The 11969-nt window shown below is 41.2% G+C and overlaps 1 protein-coding gene across 1 annotated transcript; it reads left to right on the forward strand.

Moving 5' to 3' along the window:
• The first annotated feature begins 716 nt into the window (after window positions 1-716).
• On the forward strand, window positions 717-10244 carry perp (p53 apoptosis effector related to pmp22). Its single transcript, XM_062400812.1, has 3 exons — window positions 717-1059; window positions 7174-7314; window positions 8424-10244. The coding sequence occupies exons 1-3, from the start codon at window positions 855-857 to the stop codon at window positions 8633-8635; spliced, it is 558 nt and encodes a 185-aa protein (XP_062256796.1). The 5' UTR covers window positions 717-854; the 3' UTR covers window positions 8636-10244.
• The last annotated feature ends 1725 nt before the right edge of the window (window positions 10245-11969 follow it).

Raw genomic sequence — 11969 nt, forward strand, 5'->3', positions numbered from 1 at the left:
CCTTTAAAAAAAAATGTTATTTAACATTGAAGAGCTTACAAATGCTATACACACTTTATGGTATCAGAACAAAGATATTATGACTATAAATAATAATAATGTGTCGTCTGAGTACAATTTCAATGTGGATCTGGATAACTTACAGATGTGGGCCACTTCAAGGCAGTGATGTGACCTTAACTAAATGTATGTGAACCTAAAGTTGCCGATATGGTAAATAGGGAATGTGGCCCAAATAGTTCAATACTACCTCGGGCCACCTTTGGTTGACATGGGGTATTGCTGTGGCCCACTTGTGGCCCAAATCCGGCAAATAGGAGTGGATTACCCAAGTGCCATCGCTGGTATATGTGGGCTGAATGTGGGTCAAATCTATAAGGTGTTGGGGGGTATGTGCCTCGTCCGGTTGGGGTGAGCCCAGACAAATGGGAGAGAGAGTGATTGTGTCATGTTTAAACTGTGTCCGACTGGTTGTTATAATAAGTGATTAATCCCAGTGAGACTTTCTGATTGGTATTCTCACAGGAGACTAACCCACGCGCGGCTTCCCCCTAGCGGCTCCAGCCTGGTTCCTCCCCGTTGTAATATGACACCTGAGCTCACTCCGCTTTCACTAGCCCGGCCTCTTCAGGTCCCGGAACAGGTTGCACCGCACACACGGGTGGGGCTCTTGTTCTCTCTGCTCCCCCCCCCCCCCCCCCCCCAAACACACACACACACACACAACACACACTGACTCCACCCGCGCAGAGACGCACCAGACTCGCAGCACCTCGGACGCAGCAGCTCACTCGACGGTGACCACCTTCCTCCTCTCGTCTCCGGTCTCCACGCGCCGCCAGTCTACCGACACCATGTTCCGCTGCGGGATCGCCTACCCCCGGTGCAGGTGGATCGTCCCCCTGCTGCTGCTCTTCGCCATTATTTTCGACATCATCGCCATCGCCGCCACCTACGGATGGGTGGAGGACGAGGACGCCAAGTCCCACTACGCCAGCATGTGGGAGCAGTGCCGGGGCAGGAACGACCACTGGAAGTGCGTGTCGCTCATGGAGTACTGTAAGTGTCGGGTTGCACCGTGGGATACACAACACAACACAACAAAACACACACAGAGAGAGAGTAGCATGACAACTGAGAGGGGTGCATGTTTTAATGGAGCTGATCAAACCAGCTGAACCAGTGCAGGTCTCACTGGGATGTTAAATTCAACATGCTCGCTCTGTAAAACTGGAGGGATTCGACCTCTGTCCACAAACTGAACTTTGGTCTTCGCTGTCTGCATAAGGCTGGATTCACTCAGAGAAGAGGCAGCCTACGTGACTGGGATTCTGCTTCAGCTCACTGGTTCCCACAAGAAACAGCTTCCCCACAACTTAGTCAGACAGTTTCCTCTTCCCCATAGAGCCGAGGATCCTTCACTGTAGGAAAGGACTGGGCTTCACAGGAAAAAGTCAAACAGAGTTATGATCATTGTTAATGGTTCCTCGATAATAACAGATTTATGAACTGTACTACTTACAGCAAGGTTGCGAAATGTGACAAAAGAAGTATCTTGATTTACGAGGTAGGACGAGACAAACACACACATTCCAAGTCTTTGTGAATCCACTTTGGAATGTTTGGGACCCTACAGTGTGTCTATTGGCTTTACAGGTTCACAACATCATGTTTACAACAAGGAACAACTTCCCACAACTGATTAATAATAATAATAATAATGAGTTACTCCCTCATTATTATCCTTTACTGTGGGGAATGATGTTTGTAGGCTTATTCAAAGAAATGAAATTAAAACACAGAAAGGGGAGAGTTTGTTATTTATTTTAAAGTTTGACACCAGCCAAAAATCAACAACATTGATTTTAAGAAACAGTTTTTTGCATAATGGAGAGGTTTGTTCTTTCATAGATATCAGTTCCTCAAATACACCAGATTATTTTCATCAAGATCCATTAATACCCAGCAAACAGTCAAACTATTTTCACCCTATTTCACAACGTCAAAGAAAGTGAAGTGAAATTCCAAAGTTGAACGGGTACTTTCCCGACTCAAATCACATCCTTCATCCAAGCGTCGTGGAAACCCGCTCAGTTCAAACCCTCCAAACAATCAGACGGGGGTGAAAACACAACCGCCATGTTGGAGGTGACAGTCAACGGATTATTGTAAAAACACCACTAGAGAAACTCGTTTTTTTTATTTTTAGAGGAGCATTTAGCCGAACACCTCAGGCAGACTAATAGAATATTTGAAATAGTTTGTGATCGACACCCGACAGAGAGAGGGTGAGAAGCAGAGTTTAAGATGGCTGCATGTCTGACATGGTAACACAGATAAGACTATTTATAACTGTTGTGTCGTCCAAACAACAAACTGAGCTTTCGTTGAACAATAGATTATTTTCACAGCAGCCATCTTGATATGAAATGACACATAAACAGAGCTGTATCCATAAGTGTATATATATATATGCATGTGTGTATATATATAAGTAACCCTTGTGTTTAAAATGCTGAAAAAGGTCTTTAACTTTCATTTTAAACTTTATTATAGGAATTGAGTACAAACCTTTCAGATTGCAGATATCAACACGTCAACACTGGCCGTGGTGCTGATACAGCAATAAGGAGAAATTCAAATAAAACGACTAAACAGAAAGGAGCATTAAAAATAAAGGTTCTCTCGCCCTGAACTGAAACGTCTGTTTTCATTATCTCTCCCTCTCAGCTTGTGTTTGAGTTGTTCCACAGCCAGAGTCACCAAACAAAGACGCCTCTGTTATTCCTCTTATCAGACGCTGTGGAAGTCGCAGAGCTAGTATCACCTCAATCCAGTTTATGATCTGCAGAACACGTCAACGAGACCAGTCGTTCTTTTTACCTGATGATTTCAGGTTGTCAGTGCTTCTGGAGAGTCCTCAATCAAAGCTCTGATCGCCTAAAATTCCCGATAGTGGCAAAGATTATCGATTTTGAGATTCATGGCTGTTAACAACTCGCGGTGTAGGGTATATTGATAATAGATTGATAGTCTAAGAGCATGTTTTCTATCAAAAATATCATATTTGAGGTTTCTAGGTTCTGATGCACGAGAGTTGGTTCAATGAATCTAAAGGATTCATTGAGAAAACTGTTGTCACATCGGTGGATAATGAAAATAGTTGGTGCAGCCCTGTGTGCAAAAGTTCCTTATGTGTCCATATAATGTAAGAGTGCAGCCATAGTTGTTTTTAATATAGAAAACCTTTACAAACGGTATCAAGATGTACAAATGTAGCTGTTACAGCACACGTGTTATTGATAAGACCTAAAAATTTGAGATGAATAGGAAATAATGTTATTGTTTTAGTTGTTTTTCTACTAAACTGTCTCCTAACATCTGGAGAGAGGAGTTTCTTCCCTCCTCTCGGTTTCATATCATTGATTTTGAAAATCTTTAAGGTTTGGATTGTTGGTCTGGGCTAAGACTATCGCCTTGGGCTTTGAGAAACTTAGGTTTTTCATTAAATTAGCTGGAATCGATAAATAAACGGTTCTTTTGCTCCACTCTCCTCAGCAGCAGCAGAGAGTCCTCTTAGAGATTATCAGCGTGAACTCCAAACACACAGTTCCCAATGTAAACTGTTGTGGAGGCAGGGCTCTACTTCCTGTGAGCATGTGAGACGACACATTGTTTTTCAGGAATTCTCTGGTCTCACTTGAAGTCGTAGATCAAGATGTTTTCTTTGTGTGAGCTGCTCCTGCTTTGGTCTGAAGCAGTCGAAACAAAAGACGGCCTCAGCTGCCAAAAGGCCATTGGCTGGATCCGTGAAACTTTTTGGCTCTGAAGCTCCCCTGGGAATTCTTGCATCTACGTTCTGTCCTGAATAGTTGTGAAAGTTTATATGTTCTGAACTTTCAAAAAAGGAGGAAACAAACATGAGCAGCACAATCGATGGTGTGCGGATGTAGGACGTAGTGAGTGTTGGCACCAAGCAGACTCCACTGTGTCCAGGCTCCAGATGGGAACAATGGGAATAAACATGTTTTTTCATGAGTGCGTCATGGAGAGAACATGTGGAAAGTAGTTCATCACTGGATTCATATAACTTCCAAACCATGTGTAATTTTGGGATTGATGACAATATCAATACTAAGGATTAAATCAGTTTCTAATAATGATATATCGGCTGAAAAAAAAATAATTGGATTGATATCCGATGAGCCAAATAACAGAAATTGCATTTTTATATAAATTTTACTATTTCAGATATCAGTGGGACATTATCAAATTACTCAATGAACCAGTATTTTCATTGTTTGTAAATCTTTGACCACTTTCTCAAATTTGTCTTTCTGTTCCAAATCGCCCAGCTTCATTTTCTAGAACTCAACGTGGTCATCAAATGCAAAATACTTTTTTTTAAATCTGAAATTGTATTTATTTTTTTGTATTTTTTATCTGATATTTGAGAGACTGAAACCAGTTGACAGCCATCTTTGCAACGACTTCGGGGAGTTTTCACAATCACTTGTCCAATCTGATTAAAAACGACTTAAGAAGTTCCAAAGATCTCAAGGTTTCATATCAACGTCTTGAGTGTGTGACAGTTTAGATCTGACCTCGAGATAAATGCAGCTGATATCCTCCTCTTACTTGTTTGTTCCAAGTTCCCACACTTTGTAAGTGTTTGAAGTTTGGCTGGCGATTTGCGGTTCAGTGGGAGTGGCTGACCATGTGTCATACAATTTTAGAGATTAGTCTCTTCATGATTGTGAATGTGGTTTGTCTGTGTGCGGGTTTCGCCTTAAAAACCTGTTTTCTGAGGAAAGCTGAATTTATTCCTGCTGCCCAAAGGAAATCATTATCCACCTCTGATAAACATGAGCCTTGGTTGTGAGACCAGAAGGTCCCCCCCCCAGACGTGGAAGATATGACACATTTCCCAGTGCTGATATTTGTGTGTGTTTGAATTTGTGGAACCCCAAAAAACCCTTTGGGTTGTGATAATACTGATTGTACTGATTGTGTTAATGCAGCCGGATTTCCTTAGTTTTGATCAGAGGAGGGAAACAGAAGCCGAAACAACTGGATGATGTGACGTGAGCATGATCGCGACTGGCAGTTTGAGTATTCACCTGTGACACATACAAGCACCCACACCCAGACATCACTTCATTTACACAGAGGACAGAACGTTCCCAGGGATTATATAGGAAACAGGCACAGACATGAGGACACAATGCAACAATGCTAAAAAATCAAACTAGAATGTGACTAAGTAGAGCAATTAAACATTTAATTTCACTAGATCCCAATTTCTATGTGGATCTGCACCAAATTACACACGCTCATAGATTTCATTGCACTGAACAATGAAAGTGCATAATTTTTTTTCATTAACCTTTATTATATTTTCAGAAATTAACAAAATGTTTGAAAAAGCCCTATTTGGCAATGCAGAAAAAGAAAATCCTGAATCTGCAGCAGATCTGGATTCTCACTGATATGTAATGGTTTCTTCCCAGTCGCATATCACATCCAAACTGTTTTTTGTGCCAATCGGTCCAGTGGTTTTTGTGTAATCCTGTTTACGAACAAACAAAATTGACAGGAATGCAATAGAAACGCTTCTAGTTTATGACCTCAAACAGTGCAGTGCACATCTTTGTTAGATTAAAATCTTTTTACCTCCACCACATTGCAAGATATATCTCCCAGAACCGCAGTTGGAGTTGAAGAGTTGAAGTCTTTTCAGAGTTTAGTTTTTATCATCGTGTTCCCTTTTGGGAGAACAGGGTTATTTCTTTTAACAGAAATTGCTCAGACAGAACATTTAGTAGGAGATTCTTGATGCTGTCGGTGTGTTGCGAGCGGATTTCTGCAGTTATGTGATTGTTATATAAATGTTATGTGGGAGAGTCAGAGATTTGCTGTGCAGCTGAAATCATGAGTGATGTTGTGTTGCTGGACAGTGTTATCTGGAACAGGGATAAATAAAGGAAACAGGGATGGTGGCTGCAGTTTGTCTATTTCAATCAGGGTTTTTGTGTGTGGGTGTCTTGCTGTGCTTTAATAACAACATCTACTCTAGAGATGATATTATACTGATTTGTTTTTGTGTACATGTAATTCTTATTGATAAAATCATGCAGCAAAAAAACATTAATTAATGACCAGATTAATTTCAAATCAAAACCGAAATGTACACTTATTTTTCACATGTTTAATACTCATTGTGTTTGAAGAGCTGCTACTTACAAACTGTACTAGTGGGTTTTATCATGTTAAAGTTCAGGTTGGGCCTGAATTTGTTTAACAGAATTGGACTTGAAAGTGTTGCAGAGTCCAAGTGAACGCTGGAGTGAAATGTTTGCGTCCATTATTATGAGTAAGAGAAAGGATTGAACCTGTTGAACTAGTATTTGTGTGTGTGAATGAGCATGAGCCTTATAAGAGGAGTGCCTCAGGCTAAGTAGGAAGCGAGTTTTACACACACACACACTGCAACCTCATACAGGTGTGAATAATTTAGGGCGTTGGCTGATCCAGTAACAGTGAACTGGGTGAACTGGGTGTAACACTTGGATGAAAATCCACATGGTGGGTTTGGCTTCAGCCACATAGAAGACACCATTTAGGATTATCTGCACCAGTTTTTTTACTCATAACTATCATCAGGTTGATATTGAGAAAACTCAACCTGCATGTTTTGTTGATGATGACAGAGGTCCTGTGAAACCTGGTCAGAAGAAGTCAGCAGAAAGTGGAGGAGTGACAGAGAAGGGTGTGGCGGCTCCGCTCCCTCCCTGTCGCCATCCGCTCGAGGCTCACACGCCTGAGGAATGTGCCGCCATGTCTAAATGTCGTTGGGTTAGAGAGAGACAGAAAGAGAGCAAGAGAGAGAGAGAGAGAGAGAGAGATATCACACACGCTGCAGAAATGAGCCCGTGGCGACCCGAGCTTCAGTGTGTGAGACTTCAGAGACTTCAGGAGGAAAGAGAGCGATGTTACCGTAGTGTGAAAACAAATATAACGTATCCCCTTATTGTTTCAGGATATAAATGCCCAAAATATGAATGAAATGTTCATAGAGGCCTAAAGGACATAACAAAACATTAAATGCATATAAACTACACACTGCACTCGCACATGTGACTAATTTGTGTGTTTGTTTGTGTTGGACTCCAGCTTGGGCCCAAGCAGTGGCGGCCCTGATGATCATCGGCCTCCTCATCCTCATCGTGGCCTTCATCCTCTCCTGCGTGGCTCTGTGCTGCTCGCTCAACATGTCTCTTCTGCCCGCCATAGCAGGAATGTTGATTATTGTTGGTAAGAGAATCACACACACAAACACACACACACACACACACACACACACACACACACACAGACACACACACTGACCAAAACCTTACCATGCCCAACTCATGCATAACCTGCCCACCAAAATTAACTTCTACTGACTTCTAAAAAACATTTAAAAGTTGGTTTGTATCAGAATTAACTGGTTTTCATTAAATTAAAATAAATATTACTAAGAGGGGCAGTAGGTTACACCGTTGTGGTGATTTAGTAATGTGTGTGTGTGTGTTGGGGTTTCACCAGAGTCATCCAGGTCGAACAGATGTGGAGGTTAACAGTGTCATAGGTGTGAGAAATGTGGAAGTAAGAGATGATGTGTGCACGCCTCACACCAATAGAGGACGTGCGAGGGAAAGGAAGTGGAGAAAGTGCGTCAGGGCTTTGGTGTGACGTTACCATGGGAACAGCTGGCTCTGTCTGGTGATCTGACTCATCACACACACACACACACACACACACACATAGACACACACACAAACACACTCAAACACACAGCTCTTCACTGGAAGACAGGCATGTGAAGCAGCCAGTCGTAACCCGCAGATGCTGTGATGTGTCTGTGTCAATGTGCTGAAGAGAGTTCACCTCACTCTGCCTCCATTAATTGACGCGTGTATCAATCAGAAACCTGAGAGATGAATATTAATAAATAAAACAGATCCTAACCACAGTGGCAGGATCTGTCTGTGGTTCTTTCCACTCACCAGTTATTAGAGATAATGCCTGTGTGTTTGATCTGTGGATCATAGAAATCAACCCAACATCCTTATATCACAGATATATTGTGTTTACGTGGGATGAAATGTTTAAACCCAAGAATAAAACATATTGTCGGTTGATATCGATAATTATCTCAATAAATGTCCGATTATCATTAAGTTTAAAGGCTGATGTGTGCTCCAGAGTGAAGGTTGTAGTTTTCAATTCCTCTTCATGGGCAGAGAATTAAAAGAAAGTGAAAACCTTTCAATTTAAATCAGGTGCTGCAACCAAAGCTAATAAAGAAAGTGTGTTTGCCATTTGCAACGACCATTGCTATTTGCCACTGACCTTTTTCCATCCGTGTCTCCCTGCAGTGATCCTCCAGATCATCGCTCTCATCATCTACCCCGTCAAGTTCAACGAGGAGATCTTCGAGGGCAACTACTACTACACCTGGGCCTACGGCTTCGGCTGGGGCGCCACCATCCTCTGCCTGGGCTGTGCCATCCTCTTCTGCTGCCTGCCGCGCTATGAGGACGAGCTGAGCGGCATCGCCAAGAGGAAATACCTCTACTCCTCCACTTAGAGACATTTCCTGCACACCGTCCCAGTCGCAGCCACGTCCGCCTAACACTCTGAGCCGGATGTTGTCCCGGCCATTAAACGTGTACAATTCCATCATAACTCCACGATGCTGCAGTTAAAACCAGTTCAGTGGTGGAGAAAAACCTCTTCTACCATCCGAGAGGGAAGTCAGAAGTCAGGGGGCGTGATTCTTAGCGGAAGTGGACTGTGATTGGATGGATCAACCGCTTTAATGTACTGACCTCTAGATTAAGTCAGCTTCATTAATGTTTTTTTAACCATGCTATTTTTTTTTTTACACACATTGTGCATTTGACAACATATTGCTCACTTTTTACCTGTCATCGTCAATGCAAGATCACCAAAGTGCACTTAACCTGAGGGGACCTCTTCAAGTGTAAAGCTTTGTTTTTCTCCTGATTTATCTTAGCGCTCATAACAGCTTTGGTAAAAGAGCAATCGAGGCTAAAACTTCTGCTCAGAATACTAAAGAAATCGTTAAATCATCTTTTGTTTTTGTGCGCTAAATGGAGAGTCTGTTCTTCAGTGTGTCTTTGCTGTGCGTAAGGAGGCAGAGGCTCAGCAGCTGAATGTTATCTATACATATGCTATTATATGTAGTTTTAACTCGTTTGCACCTTTTCAATGCATTTTTCTATAATTCTAGTTTTACTTTTGAGTTCTTACTGACTTATTACCAAAGGGGGTATCACTGTGGAGCTTGCTGTGCTGTCTTCGTCCCTGTTTTGAACACTATTATTATTCTTCTTCATGTGTCGGCGCGGAGGTGTGATGCTTGATATGCTAGTGAAGAGGAGACGTGTGAATTTTCTGACTTGGCTACAGTTGTTTCTGTCATTTTTAGCTGGAAGCAAATTTTAGATTGAGTTTCATTTGAACTTGAGTATTAATCTGTTTACCTGAGCACGATTTTACTTTTTTACTTATTTCCTCTAACGGTCCAAATGTACGTCCTCGTCAAAGATTTAAAGGGAACAATATAAACTCTCATCCTGGGTTTTCCATGTCTTCACTTCAAAGTGGGTGCATTTAGAGAAAGAGACCAAAATATTTTTATATTGAGTCACTTGGAAAAAAAACACTAAAGGTTTTCATGTTTTGATGCCATCGTCTGGTTTGCTGAGACAAGGAGACAGAGGTATAAAATCCTCAGGCTTCTTCTTCTGCTGTGTCGAATGTATTATCAAACTGGTCAGTCTGGTTTTACTGCCTCTCACTTGTTCACAGTTACATTTTTGCTCAGACCAGTATTCTGCCTGAACACGACCAAATCATATTGTTTCATTGGATGAGCGGTAAGATCTGTGACTGTTCTACGAAAAGCATAAGAGGAAGGGCGGATTCAAGCAGGTCTACACTTGAAGAAACTCTCTCTGTGTGTCTCAAACAAACTTTAATCCACAGGAGTGAATCTGTTTCCAGCTCCGACTTTAAAAAACAAAAAAAATCCTCATTAGTGCGTGTTTGGGTAAAAACTGTCACTTTCATCCCCTTCTAAAAATCTCCCAGCTATTTTCTGCTGTAGTATGAACTGATTATTTTTGGTAGTCTGTACATTTGTATTCAATAAAGAATTACAGTATTTTAAAGAGTTTACTTGGTTATTATTATTTGATTAGATGCTGACACTGTGCATGTCTATGATTGAGGAGAAGAAGAAAAAGGGGATGTGTGAATGTTTATGTGTGCAAATCTTATCTTTTCTCTACAGAGGGATAAAACAATTAAGATTCTCATGGGTACAACATTTAAAAGAAGGACACTTAAATGTTTATAGGACTGTGTCAATTTAGTCAGTGAACAAAAAAGACGAGTGAGAGTTGACAGTTGCCTTATAAATCGAGGTGGAGTTGTGTGTCAATAGGAGCAGGGAAGAAATGGACATGTCAGTGAAGAAAACCATAATGAGGCTAAATAAAGAAGCAAAAAATCTATCAGATATCAAAAGTGTTGCTTTGGCATATATAAGAATGTTCTAAAACAATAGGTGCATGGTTGTAAACAGTAAAGAATGGCAAGTAGCCTGGTAAATAAGAGAACAGGTTGTGTGGAAACCACTTTTACAAAAGCACAGTGGGTTAAGAATGATAAATAAATGTCACAACAATGATCCTCAGGGTGGAGGCGTGTGTTTTCCGGTCAAGTGAGGACTTCAATGCAAGATGCAAACGTTTGGTAGAGCTCAAAGAGAGAAGGGCTGCAGTCTAGAGGAAGGCTATGGGGAAAAGAAAAACAAGAAGCAGGAAGAGCTCGAGATCGAAGGCGACAACATGGCGGTTCTGTTATGATTTGAATTTAGAGACACACACAGGAGCTCTGTGTGATCACATGCATCAAAAGTTTCATAAATCAACAGGACGATGATCGTAAATGTGAACATAACCAAAGAGTAAACATATCCTCTGAAAAGTCAAGTCAATCAGGTGATGTGAGTTTTAATGAGTTCAAGACCCAACAAGAATTCTGATAAAGTTGAATTGTGCGTTCCAATACACAAGGGGATCGTCACCACACTCACAAAGTTCACAAACAACACAAAGATCCACAGATGTGAGTCATGTTTTATGAGTCAGCGCACACCCAGGGAGACACACCCAGGGACAAGCCTGCTGAGGGTTGAACTTTGCTCAGCATGTCCTGACAGCTCTGGTTTCTCTCTGAGAGGAGTGGAGGGAGAGAAAGAGAGAGAGCAGGGGGTGACGAAGAGGGAGGGAGAGAGAGAATGACAGGAGGGTGAGAAATACTGTGAATGGGGGAGGAGGGCAGTAGATGGAGAGAGAGAAGGGAAAGAAATAAAACAAGAAACATGGAGAGGAGGAAAATCGAAATAACTCCAACATTAAGAATAATGGAATATTTGCCTCCTCTAAGCTAATGTGAACTAAATACAATTTTAGCTTTTGATTAATCAGTATTTTCTGCAAAAATCTTTAACATTTTGTTAAAAATGATGGACAATGTTGAATATATCTGTGTATTACTTTCAGCCTGAAGTTGTTGTTGTGTCAAACCAAGAGTTTAAAATCCTACTGTGACTGAGAAAAGTGTCAAATCAGCACCTTTGAGAAAATGGATGCAGCAAACTTTGGGAATTGTTGCTTTAAAAGAAGAATGAAATGTTTCTAGAATATCTAAATAGTTGACAGGTAATTTTCTGTTGCTCGGCTTATCAATTCATTTATTAAAAGCTAATTTTCCCCTGCTGCTTAGTCTATAGGGTTTTTATATTGTGTTTTATTTACATTGTATCTATTGGTTTATGTTTGCCGTGCACTGATTGCTGGTTGTACATCAAATGAAGGATAATAAAGATT

The sequence above is a fragment of the Platichthys flesus genome, chromosome 12, assembly GCF_949316205.1.
Source record: "Platichthys flesus chromosome 12, fPlaFle2.1, whole genome shotgun sequence".
In the NCBI taxonomy this organism is placed as follows: domain Eukaryota; kingdom Metazoa; phylum Chordata; class Actinopteri; order Pleuronectiformes; family Pleuronectidae; genus Platichthys; species Platichthys flesus.